Genomic DNA, 23,646 nt, shown 5'->3' with positions numbered 1-23,646 from the left:
ACTCAATCAGGTTTAAAATAAAGAGGGAAGATTAAAGCAAGATAGAAGGTCATCTGAATGGGAAGTTCCACTTGGAAGTGCAAAGGTCATGAGCATAGCATCCAACAGTTGCACATTGATTGTGTTGGGATTGTTGCATTGGAGGAATGATGGGTGCTTCCTGAGACCCTCATAAAATGGTTTGTATAGAAACTGTAGAAGCCTGGTTGGCACATGGGCTGAGGAAGGATCATAGACTAATATAAAACAAAGAACTGCAGGTGCTGGAGATCTAAAACAAAACCAGAAAATGATGGAGAAGATCAGAAGGAGGAGCAGCATCTCTGGAGGGAAGAATAGAATTAATATTTCGAATCCAATGACCCTTCATCTGGCTTAATAGGATGATTGGCCTTTTCATATTGCAAGTCTGCACTCTTATAGTTAAGATGCTAACTCTCCATCAGCCAAAATAGCTTAGTTGGGAGAGCATTAGTCTGAAAATCTAACAGTTCCTGGTTCAATCCTGCATCCTGGTAGGATTATCAATACCTTTCTGTTTCAGCATTTGTTTAGGGGACCCCTACCACCTGGGTTCAAGCCTGATCCTGCTCCAGAGGTATATGTGAACAGGTTGATTAGATAAGTAGGTTAAATAAAACAATTAAGGTGCTGATTTGCCTGAATTTATTTTCAGATGCTAAAGATTATCTATGCTTATTAGTTGTGTGGCATTTTCCTCCCCACGCACAGACCACTCAGGGCAATACTTCCATATTGGCGTTTATGCTTCACATGGATCGAGTGTCAGCATTTGAATAATTAAAGTACATTGAAGAATTCTGAAAGTTTGGTTGAAAGGAATGTGATGGCCAGAACCACAATGGCTTCTCTGACCCAGCTTATCCTTGAGAGAGGGGCTCCCATCTGAGAGCGTAAAATGGTTAAAGTTACCTGCAGGGAGTAATCGAATTATTACAGTGCAGAAGGAAAGCCAATTTGGCCCATCATGTCGCACTGGCTCTCCAAAAAGCTTTATGTCTCAGTGCCATTCTCTTGATTTTTCATTGTTACTCTGAGCATTGTTTCTATTCAAATAATCATCCAATACCCTTTGTGGGGTTGACCTCAGAGTGCCTTACCTGGCATTAACAGGGTGGCAATGAACCCAGAATGGGTTCACTTCTGATGTGAATCCATTTTGCAGTGCCATTTTGCTCTGGTCTCTAGCCGCCTGTCCAATGTGTCCATTTTAAATATGGAAATTGGGATCCCACTGTTGGAACAAAACCAAGAGTGCCACGTTAGATCAGCACTTGGACCATTCCAGTTGTCCACGGCAATAGGAGAGGATTACAGGGAAGCCAGAGTGATTGTAATGGTGATGTATGATGTATATATTCCTTTTGCAGAGATGATGGTCACTGTGGCGAATGCTCTGCCTCAGTGTGTGAGTGCTCTAATGCTGACCAGTTGTTGTTTTTTTCTCCTTCTTTCTTTAGAAACCCTGCTGGATACTCGAATAGCCACTGCTGAGCTGGGCTGGACAGCATATCCTTCATCAGGGGTAAGGACACGTCAGCTCATTGCACGCAGTTGATTGACAGCTTTCTGCCCTGCAAACTGGTGGAATGAAGAGCGAGAGAGAAAAAATAGATAATGCCTGAATACCCTAAACCATTTCATAGCCAATTAATTACTTTGAAGTTCACAGTCAGCAAAATGCTACAAACAGCAATGAGATAAATGACCAATTAAACTGTTTGATTGAAGTTTAACACTTGAGCAAGACACCAGGGAGTTTACCCCAGCTCTTCTCTGAAATATTGCCATTGCTGGCATTTCTGTGCACATCCATCGATCTCGGCCTTGATAGTCCCAGTTGAACTCCCTTATCCACAATCGTTTGTGGGTGGGAATACAAGATTTTCCTTTCCCTTTGTCGGAAGAAGAGATTCATAGTTTCACACCTGAACAGCCCAGCTCTCTTTCTAAAGCCTAATCCCTCTGTTCTGGATCCTGCACTAGAAGAAATTGTTCCCCTGTTTCGACGGGAAAACTTGCCCTGCCTTGATCTAAAAATCTCAATTCAATAAACCTGCTACCCTGCACAAATCATTTAACCCTGATAGAAACTAGAGCACTGTGGTGACTCTGAACTGTGATACCATTCCAGGTCAATATATCTTTCTGGCGGGAAGGTGTTCAAGAACTAGCTAGCTACTCTCTTGGGATAAGCAACAATGAATAGACTGCAGAGGAAACAGAAGGGGGAGCAGAATATTCACTTTTCATTCATATAAATTGTGCAAAGATGCTGCCAAGGAACTGAAAAGATAGAAAGACTTAAACGTCTTCGAACCTATCATTAAATCCTTGCACTTCACTCGTTGTGAAAACAGTAATTATCTACATTCTTCAGTCTAACAACACATCATGTTTGGAATTCCGACTTACCACAGCTTTATGGAAACTGTGCACCTGGCTAATGCAAAACAAGCATTATCCATGTAATTGCTGGAGAGATGATGATATAAAGGATCCTGTTGCCTCCATTCAGCTAGCTCCCCCCTCCATGTCCTTATCCAAAAATGACCCACCCTCAGCACAAATGGCTTCCAGATGTAAAACCATCATCCTTGCATGCAACCCTGGGTTTGAACCTGGAAGATTCCTTGCGACAGAGCTAGGGCTTTCACATTGCCCTAGGAAATTGCTAACAGAAAATGGCAGCCTTGATTCAGCAGGTAGCACGTCTGCCTTTGAGGCAAGGGATGGTGAATTGAGGCCCCAAGTCAGAGGCTTGAGCCCAGCATCTGGACTGATGCACCAGTACAGTGCAGCAGTCCCTCTGTATTATCAGAGATGTTAGCTTTCAGATTAGATGTTTAAGCCCAAGTCCCTGTCTGCACTCATAGTTGAATGGAAAGATCCCAGTTCTCCCTGGTTTCCTGGTCATTATTTATCCCTCAGCCAATATCACTGAAAGTGACTCCTTAATATATTCTTTCATGGGATGTGGGTGTTGCTGGATAGGCAATAATTTATTACCCTTTCTTAATTGCTCTGGAGAAGGTGGCAGTGATCAGCCCTCTTGTACCACTGCAGTCAATGAGATATGATGAGACATCTTGTACTTTTAGGGAGAGAGCTCCAAGATTTTGACCTAGTGAAAGTAAAGAAGTAATTATATACTTCCCAGTCAGGATGCTGAGTGTCTTGGAGGAGCAACAACAGACACTGTATCCATGTCCTGACAAACCTATCATTACTTCAATGTTGTTAAAACATAAAGTGCTGGAGAAACTCATCAGGGCAGGCAATATCTGAGGAGAGAGAAAAACAGTTACTGTTTTGAATCCAATTTGACTTCTTCAGAACTGGAGAAGAGTCATATTGGACTCAAAACGTTAACTCTGTTTCTTTCTCCATACTCTCACAGAATCTGTACAGTGTGGAACAGGCCATTTGGCCCACTGAATCCACAATGATCCTCCAAAGTGCAACCCCTAGACCCCAACCCCTACCCTATCCCAGTAACCCTCCATTTCCCACGGCTAATCCACCCAGCCTGCATATCCCTGGACACTATGGCAATTTAGCATGGCCAATCCACCTAAGCACATCCTTGGACTTTGGGAGGAAACCGGAGCACTCGGATGAAACCCACACATCCTTAGATACTGCCTACATGCGTTTTTCCTGCATGTTCTGTTTTTATTTCAGATTTCCAACATCCACAGTATTTTGCTTTTATGATCTCATGTTTGTGAGATTTTGTTGTGCGCAAATGAGATTCTGCGTTTCCTGCATTTTGACATTGACCTACTTTAAATGTAACTCCTAGACTTTAAAATCTTCAAATGGCCTGAGATCATGAAAAGCACTTTATAAATGCAAGCTAGTTTTTGTTAGTTGGTGAGCTGAGGGACATTACGTACATATACTAAGGTACAGTGAAAAGTGTTGACTTGCGTGCTCTATAGGCAGATCATACAATACAAAGTGCATCAGGGTAGCAGAACAGAGTGTAAAATGCAGTGTTACAACCACAGAGAAGGTGCAGAGAGAAAGATTAGAATTAACATTTGAGAGGTCTGTTCAAAAGTCTGATAACAGTGGGGAAGAAGCTGTTCTTGAATCTGTTCGTACGTGCATTCAAACTTTTATATCTTCTGCCTGATAGAGATAGGGATTAAGTAACTTAAAGACAGGAGTGAAAGAATACTATAAAATGGAGGAGACAGACACAGAAGGCAAGATTGACGGCGAAGAACAATGTAGGTTAAAATAAATAACAGAAAAGAGGGTAGGGTTAAACTGTTGGTCAGAAAGTAAGGAGGAGGGGATCGAAAAGCCTAGGTTTTGGGTTACTGGGAGGATGATATATCTATAGTACTGAAGGGCAGATGAAACTGAAAGGAAGGTGAACAGGACCTTACACGGTTTTGTTGTTTTTCTTTCCATGGAAACTGCATCAATGTACAGGATGCTGAGGTTATTTTATAATGATATGTGAAAGGTGAACGACCTTGTGCCCATGTTCTGTACTTGATCATTGTCAGACACCTCATTTCAAAATGGACTTGCATTCAATATTGGGCAAGAACAGGATTGATGACGCCTGTGAAAGCTGGGTGACAAATTTGGTGAGGGAGCACAAGTGTGGGAAGGCCAATGCCTGGTATAATTTACTGACTTTACCATGAGGAACTAATGGAGATGGATTTTGGATTGTAAGTTAATGATTCATTTTAGATTAACTTGTGGAAAGAAGCCACTTCGACTAAGTAGATTTGTGGTTAGAGTCTGAAAAAGCATTGAAATTATAAAGGTTAAAGACACAGGTTTCTTCTGGTTATGGTTGTAGATGAAATTCCAATGTATTGTTCACATGCACTAATCTATTAGTAGCCACAAAGTATTTTGCATATAACTAGAACATTCTCTTGGCATTGGGATTCTGTTCCTAAAAACAGTGTATTATTCAAATTATATTTTGTTGTTGTGAAGCAACGAAATGGTACATATATTTTAGAACCCTAAACAAAACAGATTAATGTCTGCATCAACCTGGTTGTTACATGTATAGTTATTCACACATCATATAAAACGAATGTTTAATCATACTGCTGCCACCAAAAGATGTGAAAGGGGAAAGTGGGACAAGTCCTTTGATCTGCCCTACTCTTTGAGGAAGAACCAAAAGAAGCAGATACAAGCAGTTTTCAAATTCTAAGGGCTTCTCCCACTTCCCTTCAACAACAATACAACAATGACAACAAATCTTGTCATTGCCTTTTTTCTGTGTACAAAGTGGCACAGAGTCAATCCCACAAGCAATTGTGAAACATAAACAAGTAATCATTTAATCAATTGATGGATATGTGTTGAGTGTTATTGATGAACAAGGGAGGCGAAGGGAAAGTGGAGCTGAGGCCACAGCCAGATCAGCTGTGATCATATTGAACAGCAGAGCAGGCTCAAGGGGCTGAGGCCTACTGCTCATAATGTCAATGTTCCTGTGCTCACCTGAACACCAGAGAGAGCTTCCTGGCTCTATTTTGAATACGTTGCCTGCCTGGTCCTAGGGTGCAGGACATCTCTGACTGGCTTGAAAGGATATTGGAGTGGGAGGGCGAGGATCCAGTTGTTGTGGTCCACGTTGGGACTAACAACATAGGCAAGGCTAGGAAGGAGGACCTGTTTGGGGATTATCAAGTACTAGGAATGAAATTAAGGAACAGGTTCTCATCTCTGGATCTCATACCTGAGCCATTTGCCAATTAGCTTAGGGATAAGAAAATAAAGGAAATAAACACTTGGCTAAAGGAGTGGTGTGGGAAAGAGGGGTTTCACTTCATGGGGCATTGGGTATCCGTTTTGAAACAGGAGGGATCTGTTCCAATGGGACAGTCTCCACCTGAACTGATATGGAACCAGTGCTCTAGAGAAAAGGATAGATTGGGTGGTCACTCAGACTTTAAACTAATGAATCAGGGGAACTGAAGGGAAGGGGAAAATGACAGGAAGTATGATGGTAAATGAAAAGGAAAGCAGCAGGTTGGCATGTATGAAGGAGGGTTTAACTACATGGCAGACTATGAAAGAACGAAAAAGGAAGAATAACTCAGGAGATATTATTAATGGTGATGTTGGAATTCATAAAGAGGGTACAAAACTAGCATAAGGACACTTTACCTGAATACTCGTAGCATTCGTGACACAAATCATCATGAATGAGTATGATTTAGTAGCCATTAAGGAGACATGGTTGCAGGATGGTCTCGACTGGGAGTTAAATATCCAGGGGTATCAGACTATTCAGAAGGGCTGACAGGAAGGTAAGGCAGGTGGTGTAGCTCTGATGTTTAGCGATGACATCTGAGGGATGGTGAGAGATGATATAGGTTCTCTGGAGAATGAGGTTTAGTCCGTTTGGGTGGAAATGATAAATTCCATGAAGAAATAGCTCACTGATAGGTGTAGTCTACTGGCTACTAAATAATAATATCACGTTGTGGTGGACGTTAAACAAAAAAAAAACTAATGCCTTTAAAGATGGTACGTGGAGCTGAGTCCATGAAAAGATTCGCCATGATCTTATTGAATGGAGGAGCAGGCTCAAAGGGTCAGACGACCTACTCCTGCTCTTAGTTCTTATGCTTTTATGCACCATTGGAATTTTTTTTAATATATACCTGACAGGTCAGACAAAGTCTTGCTTTAACATCTTAACAGAAAGGTGTCATTTTTAACCATGCAGCACTCCCTCAGTACTGTACCGGAGTGCCAGTCCATGAAATCAGTTAAATGGTCAAACGCTGCCGTGCTTTCCCACTGTCTTCTATTCTGCTTTTTAACATTCAGTGATGGCTGTCTGTTGACCTTCCACTCTTCTGAATGTGACGTCTCAGGCTCGAGATACAAAATCGACAGGCTCTGACGGCCTGCGATCTCCAGTACCTCCTTCAAATCCGACTCTGAACTGTGGGAATGTCATACCGGAGCTTTTTAGTGACCTCGGCTGACCTCTGTACATGTGCTTTACCAGCCGGAGTCATTTGATAGTAATTAGGAGCAGGACCTCCCCCACAGCTCCCCCCACCGCTGATCTTGCCAAAACCAATAGCCCCCCTGCTGCCACCCCTCCCCACCCCCTCACAATGGGAAACTTTTGTTTTAAACACGGTTTGTTGCTCAGCTCCACTTGTTGCCATTGTTCACAGATCTACAACATCGGTGCCACAGGGACAACATTCCATTATATCCACTGGATGAATGTGTGTGGACTGCTCAAAAGAAAGGAACATTGGAGCAACGTAATGGAATGCTTGAATTCTAAAGTAATTTGAGAACGAGTCATCAGTTAGCCTTTGGCCTCGTCCTTTTTTTAAAAATTCTTGCTTCCCCCACCTCCACCACCAACCACTCTGTCCCTCTCAGGTGTTCCTTTCATTTGCTAAGTTTCTTTAGAATTTCTCCCCTCCCCTCTTTTCACACAACCGAACAACGTATACCAAAGTAGCAGTAGTAAGAACATAGAATCTGAGAGATCTTGGGGCCGTCTGTGCAAAAAAAAAGTTGAATTAAGGGAACTTTTCTGTTGTGTGTAGGGACCTTTGACCCAGCTTTGTGGTGGGCAAGCAGTGACGTCAGGTTCTATTCTAACCCTGTGGGAAGATGACTGTTGAATCTAAGTCTTTGAGAAGTGATGGGAGGATGGGAATTAAATGCCTGATGAAGGCTTTCAGGCACTTGTGAATCTTCTAATGCCTGGATTAACACAGGAAATCCAGCCTAGAGTGTGAAAGAGCGTGTCCTTTCATATCTCAACATAATGTGATTAGACGCAGTTATTACTTTCGAACACACGTGAATTCCTCAGTATTGAACTGTCCTCCACCCATTTGGTGACTCCAGTTCGGTCTCTGTGTTTCACACAGTCAAGGCCCTTTGTAAAGCGATTTACAACTAACGAGCTGAGATCCTACTAGAAGTGTTGTTTGCAAAGCAAAATTGATTACCATGTGGTAGCTTTTCGACCTTTACAATCGCCTTGTGGAATTCTCTAAAATTGGTGTGTCCTCATTGAGACAAAATTATGTAGGACAGAGTGCAGTTTTATAATTCTCCAGTGATGCTGACGTGACCCAGCCTGGTCGTGTAATTGTGTTACAATACAAACATACAAAATAGGAGCACACCTGGACTATCTGGCCCTTCAAGTGTGCTGTGCCGTGCAATAAGATCATATCTGATCTGCTTGTGTTTTGAGTTCCACATACCTATAACCCTAAGAAAATGTTTGGTCCTCCTAGTCTATGCATCTTGTCTTAAAAGTAATCAATTACCCCATGGGTTTCTTTCGGGTGCTCCGGTTTCCTCCCACAGTCCAAAGATGTGCAGGGTCAGGTGAATTGGCCATGCTAAATTGCCCATAGTGTTAGGTGCATTAGTCAGAGGGAAATAGGTCTGGGTGGCTTACTCTTCAGAGGGTCGGTGTGGATTTGTTGGGCGGAAGGGCCTGTTTCCACACTGTAGGCACTCTAATCGAATCCACCACCTACTGAGGCAGAGATTTCCAAAGCTCATAACCCTCTGAGAGAATAAATTTTCTTCATCGCTGTCCTGCTTTCTTTCTCTCTCTCTCTTTCACCAACCTCCTTCCCCCCACCTGAGCCTCCATTCCATAGTCTCCCTCTGCCCATGGACCCGTATTCCTCAGCCTCTCTTTATCTCCCTCCTTCATTGCCCAGTCTCCAAGATCTTGATCCCCAAATCCTCACTCTCCCCCTCTCCAACTCCTGACTCCTCCTTTATCCTGAGTGCCCATTCTCCAGTCTCTCTCTCTCTCACTCTCTCTTTCTCTCACTCTCTTTCTCTCTCTCTATTCCTCTATTCTCTGATTGCAGAAGACATCCCCTCCAGTTGTTTGTGCCCTCACGCTTTCCTTCCTCAGCGAGCTGTGGAAACAGTGCTCACCAGCAGGACCTCCTGACTTCCTGCTTCTTCCTGCAATATTGCACCTTCCTGTGCACCGTGGAAACAGCATTGACCCTGGGTGGCAACCTCTCACCAGGTTGGCAGGTTCTCCTTTGCTAGTCCTGAGGAAAGAGTGTGATCTTCCTCCACACGACCCCATCCACCAGGTGCTTCAGGTTCCTGTCAGCAAAAAATGCAATGCCAGTTTTCTGCTGTACTCAATGTCTTGGGCAACTGGCATGATCTGGACAGGGCAGCTCCAAACTGACAGCGCTTGACCTGAGACCCAAATGGGGGTTTAAATATGGTGTCCGAGCTGTCAGTCTCGGGAGGACCCCGCACCTCTGATGGGAAGGAAGTTACAATATACAGGGCATTGCAGAAATGTGGTGCAGACCTAATGTGACGATTGCAGAAAAGAGCATGAGAAACTCTCTACAAAACCCACCAAAGTTGACACTTATTTGGTCTGCAGTAAAGTTCTGAGAAACTCAAGTACATCATCTGGACCCGCTATTCTGAGAAAATAGGATACTGTCAATGGTCACCACTTATAATGAGAAATATATGTATAAGTGAAATCATCAGGTTCTTCTGGCAAACATTTATGCCTCATCTAACACTAGTGCCGTGCCATTTATCTCATTACTGTTTGTGGGATCTTGCTGTGCACAAAATAGGTCTTTCATTTGCTGCATTAGAACAATGATTGCACTTCAAAAATGTATTTTGTTTGCTGTGACATTCTTTAGGATATCTTGAGCTGAGAAATTGTCTTTTGCCTGGTTTATTCCTTCCTCCTCTATTGAAAGGTACGCTACATTGATAGTTCTTCAGTCAACACTCACATCTTCTAAATGCAAAGATGTCTGGAAGATTGTTATCTGAGCCTTTAATGTCCCCAACATTCTGGGATCTAGCTGTCTGGGCCCTGTTCAGTTCATATTTTGAATTGCACTGGTTTTTGCGACATTTTTTAATCCTGCTTATTTTCCTCAGCACTTCCTTTTCCCATCTGTTTGTTCCTAACAGTGGTTTGATAAAACCACACATTATCATTACTATCAATCCTTGTAACCTTTTCTCACCTCTACCCTATTTTTGAAAACACTTTACGGTCTATGAAATGATTTGATTATTTGCACCTTTCTTCATAACATCTCAGTTTGTCAAATTATTTTTGCCTCTTATATTTTATGGTATTAGCTTTCGACCTGCGACCTTTTTATATCCCATGTCTCATTTGAATGATGTTTCTCCCTCATCAAAGGAACTGCATTTTTCGCTGCAGTATCTTTCCACTCTGCCGCCTGTGTCTCATCTGCACACTAAGCAACTCCGACTTGAATATTTTTGACTTTTATTTAATGGTACTTTTGATCATTTTCCAGATGCTCCAAGATACTTCCTTCTAATATCTTTAAAATTCCAGTCAAATACTTTAATCTCTGATTGTTTCCTCTCCTTTTGAATATTTAGATTGAAACAAAGTATGTTCCGACTATGATTCCCTTCCTCTGCCCCTCATTCTGTGTTGTCTGCCTGCCACAGTTAACGTACTAGAACTTGATCCTGCACTTTGACCTTGTTGGATGCAAAAATAACTCATTAGAGTCGAGAAGGCTCATGCCCGAAACGTCGATTCTCCTGTTCCTTGGATGCTGCCTGACCTGCTGCGCTTTTCCAGCAACACATTTTCAGCTCTGATCTCCAGCATCTGCAGTCCTCACTTTCTCCCATTAGAATCTCGAGTCATAGAGATGTACAGCATGGAAACAGACCCTTCGGTCCAACCCATCCATGCGGACCAGATATCCCAACCCAATCTAGTCCCACCTGCCAGCACCAGGCCCATATCCCTCCAAACCCTTCCTATTCATATACCCATCCAAATGCCTCTTAAATGTTGCAATTGTACCAGCCTCCACCACTTCCTCTGGAAGCTCATTCCATACACGTACCACCCTCTGTGTGAAAATGTTGCCCCTTAGGTCTCTTTTATATCTTTCCCCTCTCACCCTAAACTTATGCCCTCTAGTTCTGGACTCCCTGACCCCAGAATTTATTTATTTCTCAGTTTCTCAGTCTATTTATCCTATCCATGCCCTTCATAATTTTGTAAACCTCTATAAGGTCGCCCCTCAGCCTCCGATGCTCCAGGGAAAACAGCCCCAGTTCCAGCAATAAAGTTTCAACTTTGATCTCCAGCATCTGCAGACCTCACTTTCTCCTCCCAATCCTTGTACTCTGACCAATAAAGGAAAGCATACCAAATGAGTTTATGCCGAAAACATAGACTGTTCTGCTCCTTAGATGCTGTCTGGCCTGCTGTGCGTTTTCCAATGCCACATGTTTTGACTGATTCTCCAGCTGGAAAGTCGATGTTTTGAGCATGAATTCTTCATCAGAATGTTCTCTGATCTCCAGCATCTGCAGTCCGCCCTTTCTCCCTGTATGTGGAGGGGAACAGTGATACAGAGACTGTCACACAGTGAGAAATCTCTTGAACTTTCCCTGCAACGTCTGGGGCTTGGCAGCATTTACTGCACCGAACAAATTTCCATTTTTCTCATTTTGGAGAAGCAGAGTGTGGAGCTTATTCTGCAATCCTGCTCCTCCAGAGTCTCCCTATTAATACAGCTGTCCTGAAGTTCATGCCCAAGTATGACTTGCATTCTTCTTTGCATCATTCCTGATGTTAAAAGACTGCTGCAGAGAATTGCAGCTTATTCATTAGAATTGTCCGAATGGCTCTGATAACTGTTTACACCTGCATGCCAGAACAGTACCGACTGGACAGATGTGCTGCTGTGGCCCCTACAATCACACTGATTCTACTCTCTGAGTCCATTTTTCTTGAATTGACCCTGTCTAGCTTTCAGATGGAAGTTAAAATAAATCACAAATTGCAAGCCAAGGCCTCCGATCCTGTCGAAGTGGCAACATTCTGGTTCTGTTTATATTGTGTTGGCAAACAACAGTTGGATTCCACCTTCACTGTGAAGATGCCAAACCAGCCTGGTTGTTTTCAGCTCTGAAAGAAGCTAATTTCTTGATTCTTAACCCGCTAAAGAACTCAACAATTCCTAATCTGATGAATTTGATGAAACCAGGCACAGCATTTGAGATGATTCTGTTGGATCAAAACATGTTAGGAGGGATTAAAACTCGAGAAAAAGAGAAGGTTGAGGGTGACCAAAGGAACATGAAGGGGTTTTACTTCTGTTTCCATTTCTGGGGGAGACTGTAAACACGATAGAGATAGCTTAATCCAGAATTTGGTGACAATGTGGAGCTGACTGCCATATGGAGGAGCCACGGCAAATAACATTGGTGCATCGGAAAGGAAGCTAGGTCAACACATGTGGGATTCGGAGACTATGTTGATAGCGTTTGTTGCAGTAAATAGAATGGGAGCAGCTTCATATGCAGCAAGAACACAGCTTGCCCCACTTAGCTGATTATTTCTGTCCCATAGTTTCCATGTATTTCTGTGCAGACTAATGACCACAACTGCACCAACACAACTCTGTTGCTAACACAGCCCATTATGGAGATTACTAATTAAATATCACATTGTCAGGGAAATACAATTTCCACTTTGGGTTATTGCTATTAAAGAGAGAATACTATTTGCCTATATTTGGTCTGACTCTGGACTCTGATCTGAGTTTCTCAGACAGTTCTGCGAAATACTTAAGGACACCTTCTTGCAGACCGCTTTAGGGAACATCTCTGGGACACCCGCACCAATCAACTCCACCGCCCTGTGGCCGAATATTTCAACTCCCCCTCCAACTCTGCCGAGGACATGCAGGTCCTGGGCTTCCTCCATCGCCACTCCCTCACCACCCGACGCCTGAAGGAAGAATACCTCATCTTCCACCTTGGAACACTTCAACCCCAGGGCATCAATGTGGACTTCACCAATTTCCTAATTTCCTCTCCCCGCACTTTACCCCAGTTCCAACCTTCCAGCTCAGCACCGTCCTCATGACCTGTTCTACGTGTCAATCTCCCTTCCCACCTATCCGCTCCACCCTCCTCTCCGACTTATCACCTTTATCCCCACCTCCATCCACCTATTGTACTCTTAGCTACCTTCTCCCCAGCCCCAACCCCCTCCCATTTATCTCTCCATCCTGAAGGCTCCCAGCTTCATTCCTGATAAAGGGGTTTTGCCCGAAACGTCTATTCTCCTGGTCCTCAGATGCTGCCTGACCTGCTGGCATTTCCCTGCACAACTCTAATCTTGATTGTGAAATATTTAACCCTATAACCTTATTTCACCTCAGATTCATACATGTTCAAATATCTGTGCTTGGTTTTTAAGTGAGTGAAAAGTAAATTTACAATGGATCTAAGAGTTTATTCTGTGAGTAAAGGTTTGGATAAAGTCAATGCAACACGAGCAGAAACTTACTGTGCATTTTTCTGAGATTTTGCAGATGTTGATTGACAACTTGGTGAAATCATGCAAGGTAGTTGCCAGGAAATAGGCCTAGTCAAAGCCAAGCTTGTCTGTAGTGAGAGAGTTTACCAAATGCCCCAGGGCAAACAGCATCATTAATTGCTCAGGAAGTCCCTGTGGGGAATCGGATACAATACAGACTATTGTCTTGAAATAATGTACATCAGAGAAGTGCAATGAGTCAGAAAAGGGTTTGCCCTGTAAACCCATTAAGCACAGAATTAAAGAAACTTGTGACACAAATGAGGCCATTGGCTCCATCGTATCTGTGCTTGCTGAAAAAAATGTCTGAACACACTTTCCAGCTATTGGGCAGTAGTCTTATAGGTTTTGATACTTCAAGTGCAAATCCAAATATATGTTCAGTGCACTAAGGGCTTCTGCCTCTGTCAGCTTTACAGCCAATCATATCCAGATTTCCAACCCCCTCCATCACCCTCCATCACCCTAACCTGAATCCTGACCCTAATGTTGCGCTAACTCGAATCCTATCGCGAACCATAAACATAGCCCAACTCTAACTATAACCCTAACCCCAATTCCAGCCCTAACCCAACTCCAAGTCTAACCATAACCCTAACCATAAACCTAAACCTAACCCTAACCCTAAGCCCTTTGGGTAAAAAGTATTCCCTTCGATAATGAATGTTTGTAGCTTCAATATTCCTTGTTAAATTGCAGAATGATAAATGCTGTTCCTTCAACTTGTCCTCATCAATAACACATTAAACTGGTTATGTCTGATCATTTGCACAACAGCAAATATATGTTTATTTAGCAGCTCTAATGTAACAATATGCCCGAAGGGTTTATGTAGAGCGTCATTAATCAGAGTTTGCTCCTGAGAGACAATCTGAGATAATGGGACAAGTGAGCAAATGCTTTCCAAGAAGATGGGTTTTCAGGTGTGTTTTAAGAAGAAGACAGAGATGGAAAGAGCAGAGAGGTTTGTGGAGAAAATTGCAGAGCTTTCCGCTCAGGCAGCTTATTGCTGCCAATGGTGCACTGACTATAATTGTTCTGCGATATGAGAGGGAACTAGGTAAATATATCTCCTTCTCACCTGTTAATTCTGAGCTGAAAAATGGAAATTTTCAATTGAGTGGGACTAACAGGGAGAGTAAAAGAGGAGTATGCAGCAGAGCAGATTTAGAAGTATTAATTTGCTGGGCACTAGGTAAATCTGGTCTGTGGCTCAATAAATATTCCATTTAATTTAGATTCTAGTGAATTAAACGGCATCATATAAACACAAAACAAGTTGTGATATTTCTAAATTCAAGACTAAATTATGAAAAAGAGCACAATAAGGATGGCGCAGCAGGTGATGTGTTGCAGCTGGAGTATGTGGAAGGTGTTGGGCACCTGTGTGATTTGCAGCAACTACATCTGCAGTTGAGATCTGCAGCTTGAACAGCTTCAGCTCAGAACTGATGAGTTGGAGTCTGAGATTCCGATGTTCTAATGTGTCAGGAATGGAAAAGTTGCTTGGACACTTCGTTGCAGGACCTTAAACTAGGTACTGCATTCCTGATGAAGAGCTTATGCTCGGTACGTCAACTCTCCTGCTCCTCTGATGCTGTGTTTTTCCAGCACCACATGTTTTGGCCTTGGTCAAGCACAAGTGTGTGTCAGTATGAATGAGGCAGAAGCGGGCTTAAAAAGGTACCCCTCAAGAAGCCTGGAATTGTCTGACGGATTTGAGGTTCTTTCAGTTTATGTGGATGAGAGTATGGGGGAATGGGCAAATTAACATGGAAACGTAGAAAATTGGAACAAATGCAGGCTTTTTGGCCCTTTAAGTCCACCCTTAATATGATTACCACTGATCATCCAACTCAATAGTCTATTCCCACTTTTCCTCAATATCCTTTGATCTCTTTAGCCCCAGCTGCTATATCCACTCTTTGTTGAAATCATACCATGTTGTTGTGGTTCTGTTCGCCGAGCTGGGAATTTGTGTTGCAGACGTTTCGTCCCCTGTTTAGGTGACATCCTCAGTGCTTGGGAGCCTCCTGTGAAGCGCTTCTGTGTTGTTTCCTCCGGCATTTATAGTGATTTGTACCTGCCGCTTCTGGTTGTCAGTTCCAGCTGTCCGCTGCAGTGGCCAGTATATTGGGTCCAGATCGATGTGCTAGTTGATTGAATCTGTGGATGAGTGCCATGCCTCTAGGAATTCCCTGGCTGTTCTCTGTTTGGCTTGTCCTATACTAGTAGTGATGTCCCAGTCGAATTCATGTTGCTTGTCATCTGACTGTGTGGCTACTAAGGATAGCTGGTCGTGTCGTTTTGTGTCGTTTCGGAGCTGAGAGTCCCAAGCACTGAGGATGTCACCTAGACAGGGGACGAAACGTTTGCAACACAAATTCCCAGCTCGTCGAACAGAACCACAACAACGAGCACCCGAGCTACAAATCTTCTCACAGAGTTTGATCATACCATGTTTTGGTCTTGACTGTTGTTTTTTCTGGTGGTGAATTCCACAGGCTCACCACTCTCTGGGGTGAAGATATTTTTTCTCATTTCTGTCCTAAATGGGTTACCCAAAATCATTAGACTGTGACTCCAGTTTACACAGTCACAGAGTCAGACAGCATTGAACCAGACCCTTGAGTCCAACTTGCTCACACTGACCATGTTCCCAAATTGAACTAGTCCCATCTGCATGGACATGACCCATATCCCTCCAAACCTTTCCGAATCATGTACTTATCCAAATGTATTTTGAACATTCAACAGTTCCTCCACACACAAACCAGTTTCTGTGTAAAATGGTTTGCGTGTCCCTCGTGTCTTTTTAAAATGTTTATCCCCTCACCTTAAAAATGTGCCCCATAATCTTAAAATCACCCACCATGGGAACAAGACATTTACTATTCACTTTGTCTATATCCCTCATGACCGTCTAAACCTTTATAAGGTCACTCCTCAACCTCCTCTGCTCCAGTGAAAAATGTCCCAGCCTATCCGGCCTAGGTTTTGGACTCCACCGCCTTCGCTCTTCCTGAACCTAGTCTGATAGAATTTTATAGATTTCTTTTGAATTCAGATTTCTTCTGAACTTCAGCAAACATAATCTTAACCAATTGAACCTCTCTTCATGAGTTATTCCTGCCATCCCATAAATCAGTCTGGTAGGCCTTCGCTGCACTCCCTGTATAGCAAGTACATCCTTGTATAGCAAGTACTGCACACGGTACACCAGATGTAGTCTCACAAAGGCTGTGTATAATTTTGTTTATTATTCATTTATGGGAATGGGGCATTATGGGCTAGGTCATCATTTATTGCCCATCTCTGATTGCTCGGATGGCTGTTAAGAGTCAACCACGTTGCTGTGGGTCTGGAATCATACGTAGACCAGACCAGATAAGGATGGCAGTTTCCTTCCTAGGATATTAGTGAACCAGATGGGTTTTTCTGACAATTGACAACGATTTCATTCGACTCTTAATTCCATATTTTATTGTGCAGAACATTACCTGATTAGCAGACCAGCAATAATATCATTAGGCTATCACCTTTCCTGGCAAAACACTTCAGCAAAACATCCCTGTATTCAAATCCTCTTGCTATGAGGGCCAATGTTATACTGCATCTGCCATATGTTTGCCCAATCACACACCTTTGCATCCTCCTCACATCTTAGTCTCCATGGAGACAAACGGGAGTTGTGGTTGCAATGAGGAATGAGATAGTTAGGATGAGATATGCTGTTCTCTGCAGCTGAGAATGAGACCTGTTGGCTCTATTACACTCCCTGTGGCAGAGTTAAGGCCATCTCCACAGGTCTGGAGAGGAATCTGTCCCAGGAGAGGTAAGAGTCAGTGGCCATCGTATATATAGGTATCAGTGATATAGGCAGGCCGAAAGGAAATATTTTTCTGAGACAGTATGAACAAGCCTTTAGCTTAATTAAAAACAGAACCACAAAAGTAATTATCTCTGGATCATTACCTGAGTCAGAAACAAATTGACAGAGGGTACGTAAGGTCAGCAAGTTAAATGCATGGTTCAAAGTGGGAAAAAAGTCTTTCAATTGAGGAGGCACTGCCACCATCACTTGGAAATGTGGGGGCTCTACAATTCATTCATGGGATATAGGTGTCGCTGGCTGGGCCAGCATTAATTGCATGTCCTTATTTGCAGTTGGGAAGGAGGTGGTGAGATTCCTTCCTGAACCCCGGCAGTGCATTTGGTTTAGATACATCTACAATGCCATTAAGGATCAAAGTCCAGGGTTTTGACCCATCGACAGTGAAGGAACGGCAGCATATTTCAAAGTCAGGACGGTGAGTGGTTTGCAGGGGAATTGTAGATCTTGCTGGGACTGAAATGTGCTGGGACTAGAGTCCTGGTGAGTGATCGAACTGTGGCTGTAGAGAGGGCTGTCAACTAAATTGTAGGCCCCCCAAAAGGATTGGAGGGAAGGTTTAGAAATTCAGATATGAAGATAAAGGCAATCATGCAGCGTAGTGGTACAGGTAACTAAGTTTGATAGGAAAGGATGTAAGAGTGCAAGCCTAAGAGTAGAGTAGCAGATGAGGTCAGAGTAGGTAAAAACAATGTCTTAAAACTTACAGAGAGGAAGGAGAGTTCTAGTGAGGGAGACTTATAAACTGAAAAATATGAATTGAGGCAATCAATCAGTGTAGCAAAGTGGGTAAAGACCAAGGGGACTAGAAGGGGCAGAAAGGTTAACGTTAATAACATCTATGCAGTAGAGAGAAAAAAAAACTTACTATGTGAGTTCAGGGAGCTGTTGTGGTTCTTTTCGCCAAGCTGGGAATTTGTGTTGCAGACGTTTCGTCCCCCTGTCTAGGTGACATCCTCAGTGCTTGGGAGCCTCCTGTGAAGCGCTTCTGTGATGTTTCCTCCGGCATTTATAGTGATTTGTACCTGCCGCTTCCGGATGTCAGTTCCAGCTGTCCGTTGCAGTGGTCGGTATACTGGGTCCAGGATAGCTGGTCGTGTCGTTTCGTGTATCCTTAGTGTTCATGGATGCGGATCGTTACAGGAGGCTCCCAAGCACTGAGGATGTCACCTAGGCAGGGGACGAAACGTCTGCAACACAAATTCCCAGCTCAGCGAACAGAACCACAACAACGAGCACCCGAGCTACAAATCTTCTCACAACCTTTGAGTTCAGGGAGCATCACAAATAAGGTGGATGAACTATGGCATGAAGAGATAAATGGTTTAAATCTAATAGTCATTACAGAGACATATGCACAAGGTAACTACTTTCAGAAATTAATTATTCCAAGGTACACAACACTTTGAAAGAAAGCAGAAGACAAAATTAATTCTGATAGAAATGTACTTATGTCATAATTTACGAAGAATGTATGTTGGCTCAGAAAATCAAGAAAACAACTCAGTATGGGTGGAGATTAGGAATAACAAGGGTCAGGAAATGCTAGTAGGAGTAATTTATAGCTCCTCTAAAAATAGTTATACCATAGGACAGAGCATTAAAAATTAGAGCATGGAACAAAGGCAATATAATAATTGTGGAGCTCTCATACAGACTGGACCAATCAAATTGCCAGCAATGGTTGAGAAGATGAACTTGTAGAATACTTTCCTGACATTTTCCTGAAGCAATACATTGTGGAACCAACTAACAATGAAAATGCTTTAGGTCTAATAATGCTCAAAACGATGCAGCGTTAGTTGGTGATATAAGGTAAGAGAGGTCCTCGGAAACAGTAATCATAATTTCACATTCTGTTTGAAAGTAACATATTTCAATTACAAATAAGGATCTTAAACTTAAACAAAACCAATCATATAGCTACGTGGGGAAAACTGGCAGCAATCAACCACCGCAATCCATGTACGTCCAATGTCTTTTGGGAGGGAATTCTAGGATTTTGACCCAGTAACACTGAAGGAATGGTGGTATATTTTAAAGTCAGGATGGTGACTGGCTTGGAGGATGAAATTGCATGTGTGGTAGGTTGACATATCTGCTGCCTTCGTCCTTCTAGATGGTAGTGGTCACGGTTTCAGAAGGCGCTGTCCAAGGAGTCTTGGTAAATTTCTGCAGCGCATTTTGTTGACGGGGGAGGGGGTCGTTCACAGTACTGCTAATGAGTGTCAGTGATTGGGGGTGAAGGCGTCACATAAATGTTAATGACAGTACAGGGCTTAGGAAAATGGGAGAGATTTGTGAACATCGATACAGGATCGGATAATGGATAAGAAGCAGACAGTTGGCATAAATGCAATGTTTTCAAGTAGGCAAAGCTGTGATGAGGAGACTGATGCAGGGACGTCAGTACTGGGATCTCAGTTGTTTACGAACTGTATATCTGACTAAGATGAAGAATCTGAGAATCATATATCTAACTTTGCTGATGACATAAGGCTCAGCAGAAATGCAAGCTCTCTGAGGGACATAGAGATTGCAAAGAGATATAGGCAAAAATGAGGACTGCAGATGCTGGAAATCAGAGTCTAGATTAGAATGGTGCTGGAAAAGCACAGCAGGTCAGGCAGCATTTTCCTGCTCCTCGGATGCTAACTGACCTGCTGCGCTTTTCCAGCACCACTCCAATGTAGACTGCAAAGATATATAGACAGGCGTAAAAAATGCGGGCAAAATGAAGTGGCAGATGGTGTATAATATAAGGAAGTGCTGAGACGGAGGGTAAAGCAGAACTTTTTAAAGATGTTAAGCTTGTGATTCATGATGCTCAGAGAGACCAGGATGTGTTCATAGAAGAATGTGAAAAGTTATCACACAAGTATGGATAAACAAATGAGAAAGCAAAGGACATTGCTTTTACCTAAAGTACTATTTGAAGTTTTGGCCTCCATACTTAAGGAAGGAGGTCGGTTCACTCGAGTGGCCCCTGGAGGAGAGGGTTGTCTTTGATGCAGACTGAGTAAATTGGGCCTATACTGTCCGTAGTTCAGAGTAATGAAAGGTGAGCTTATTGAAGCAGTGAGGTTTGTGAAAGGGTTTAACAGGTTGGAGCTGAGGGCCTGATTTGTGCTTCTGAGTCAGCTGTACCACACCCAAGAACCCTGTGGAGGCATGTACCAGGATTGGCAGGCCTGTTTAAATCGCCCAGCCCACTGCTTTGTGCCAGTTGTCATAAAAACCAATAAGACCCACCAGGCCTTGCTGATGGGAAAGAGAGTGCTTCTAATCCAATGATGCAGCAGAAGAACGTCTCAGAAAGCCATGGACACCTCACTTGCTGAACCAGTTGTGACAAGCAACACTCCAGGTTCAGTCTGTTGATCCAAGCATTGAAAAATGAACTTGCTGATTCATATCAGAGACGAAAGCTTCTCTCTGCCATTGCCAGCTAGCCCGTAACTGCAGCCTAATAGAAAGAAGGAGACTGTTGTTCCTTCCTGATATTCAATGGAAACAATTAATATTCGAATTGGGCGGATGTAAATGGCACTCTTTGATCTTCCAAAGGAACCTGGCCTTGAAGTCGGCTGGAATTGGAAAGGAAAATGGCTTTCTTCTGCATAACCAGTTCATTTTCGACCTGTTTTCACACACACATATGTTGAAATGGGGACTCTCATGGTGTTGGGTGTCCATTAACCCTTTCATTGTACAATCACTGAAGGTTCCTCATTGTGGGAATGCTTACACCAGTGTTTATCGTGTCCAGGAGTATTGAAACAAGAGCAAAATAATCATAGACGACTGAACAGTTTTAAAAAACACTTAAAATTAGATGTAAATATTGTTGGATCAGTGAAGATAACAGCTTTGCTTTCATTACAATGAGTCTATGGTAATCTGCAAATATCAATAGAGTACAGCTAATTAGAAAATACTGTCAACTACACATATGGCTGTAATAATCCAGTTAATATACAGCTGGATGGAATAGTCTGCTTAGTATAGAGATGGTTAGGATGTTCTGGCTTTCTACAGCTGGTTAAAATAATTTGTTTAGCACACAACTAGCTGAAATACTTTGGTTAGTACACAGCTGGTTGGAATACTCCAGTTAGTATTACTCTGGTTAAAATAAAATCTGGCATTAAGAGTCTAATGATGACCATGAAACCATTGCTGATTGTTGGAAAAACCCATCTGGTTCATTAATGCCCTTTAGCGAAGAAAACTGCCATCCTTACCTGGTCTGGTCTACATGTGACTCCAGATCCATAGCAATGTGGTTGACTGTTAATACCATCTGGGCAATTAGATATTGGCAATAAATGCTAGCCTGGCCAATAACACCCACATCCTGTGAATGAATTAAAGATGTATACAGCTAGTTAGAATGCCCTAGTTAAAATACAGCTGGATACAAAACTATAGTTAGTATACACATGTTTAGAATACTCTTGTTAGTTTGAAAAGCTGGTTGGAATACACTGGTTAGTTTACAGCTGATTAGAATGTTCTGACTAGTATAATAATGTACACAGTGGGCTGTGGAGGGGATCATCTCTGCTGACTACCTGGCCCTCTTCCACGGTTATGTTCCAGCCTGGATGTTCTTAGAGAGGGAGCATGCAGTGTCCACCAACATACTCGATGCATTTAGAGAGAGGTAGACACAGCGGCGGGGTGGAGTGCTTTTCTCCTCCCCGATTCCATTTTGATTTAGTCCCCTCTTTCTCTCCTTACCCACCCCTCTCATTTTTAAATGACAGCATTGCCTTTCACAGGCTTTGCTTGCTAATGTTTCGTTAGCCACGTATGCGTTTTCCTGGTGGCAGAAAAAATGTATAATGAAACCTTTGCAACAATGGAGTATTTTTATTGTGTTCGCTATGTAAAACATATGTTTTAAAAAAGCAGACAAGGCCCGCTTGTGGCTCAGTGGTTAAGTCTGTACTCCCGGACCGGGTTCAAGTCCTATCTGCTCCAGAGGTGTCCATAATAACATCTCTGAACAGGTTTATTAGAAAAATTGGATCAGATAAATAATGTAAACAGTGGAGGCAGTTATCTCTGCTGACTGCCTACACCTCTTCTGCGGATACTTTCATGCCTGGGTGTCATTGGAGAAAGAGCAAGTGGTGTCCATTAATGCACTCAATGCGTTTAGAGAGACGTGGGCACCACAGGGGATACAGTACCTTACTTCCTCTTCCAACTCCATCTTGATTAAGCCCCTTCCTGCTCTCCCTACCTGCACCTCCCACTTCACCTTTGATGGTTTGTATAGCCCATAATGGCCTTCACTTGCAAATATTTAATTAGCTACATGGGTGTTTTGGTTGGTGGTAGTTACTAGTTAAAAATGGGGTCAGGTGATATTGGTGGTGGGAAGGCGCTCAGTAATGTGTGATAACACTTCCGGATGGAAAAAAGAGAAAATAATGTAGACTCCAACTTTGCTGCCATCCATCTGGAGGATCCTCCCCTGACATTGTGAGCTGTCGAAGGGCCTGTTGTGTTGTTGAATATTTTCCGTGTCTAAGTGTGTGTTTCAGCTGTGCTTTGGAAAGGAGAAGGGAGGCATGGAGACACAGAGAGGTTTAGAGAGAAAATTTGAAAATATCAGCCCTAGGGAAGTGGAGACATAAGGTCGCCAATGGTGGGATGAAGGAGGTGGGGACTGAGCGTTGGATCAATTTGGAAAATAAAAATCTGTTGGAGTATTGTGGGAGCGGGGGAGTTATCAGTTGTAGAGAGGGGTGACGCACTGGGAGGATTTAAAAACAAGGATAAACATTTTATAATCAAAGCATTGTTGAACTGGAAGCCATTGCAGGGTTGACAGCTTAATCGTACTTAATGAATATTAGGAAACAGAAATTCAGTATTTGAATGGCGCTATGTTAATGGAATGTGGAAAATGGTCGACTAAGCCAAGAGCACATTAGAATACTGTAGTTGGCCCTGGTGATGAAGGAGGCAGGCATGGAAGTTTGCAGAGATCAAGGGGGAGTGAAAGTGATGTTTTGAAGATGGAAGTCTTTCAATGGACGGGATATGGGAGCATCCAAATGTCCTGGCACAAATCTCCTGACTGTACCCGACAACACACTTGAGTCAGTGCTGTGTGCTCACAGGGAATCACAACTCAGCGCATGCTCTTCCCTAGTTTCTCCGGTATTGAGTGTGTTTGAATTCTCACTGCTTCTCAGCGCTAGACAGCTGTGAAATGTTGTCAGCCAGGGCAATCATGGAAGGCAGTGAGGGAAACCTAAGTGAAGGTTAATTTTGGCCTGAAGGCAGTTAGTTCAAGTATACATTAATGTGTGACACTGGA

At 42.9% G+C, this 23,646-nt stretch overlaps 1 protein-coding gene across 1 annotated transcript in view; it reads left to right on the top strand.

Moving 5' to 3' along the window:
- The window catches only part of LOC122555678 (ephrin type-B receptor 1), a 454,146-nt gene that overhangs the window by 103,741 nt on the left and 326,759 nt on the right, over window positions 1-23,646 (top strand). The window contains exon 2 of the mRNA XM_043701673.1: window positions 1,482-1,546. Within this exon, the coding sequence (XP_043557608.1) occupies window positions 1,482-1,546 (65 nt within the window). The remainder of the gene's footprint in view (window positions 1-1,481; window positions 1,547-23,646) is intronic.

This window comes from Chiloscyllium plagiosum, chromosome 13, assembly GCF_004010195.1.
Source record: "Chiloscyllium plagiosum isolate BGI_BamShark_2017 chromosome 13, ASM401019v2, whole genome shotgun sequence".
NCBI classification, from domain to species: domain Eukaryota; kingdom Metazoa; phylum Chordata; class Chondrichthyes; order Orectolobiformes; family Hemiscylliidae; genus Chiloscyllium; species Chiloscyllium plagiosum.
Note: the sequence above shows the minus strand (reverse complement) of the source record. Positions and strands in the feature narration are given on the sequence as shown.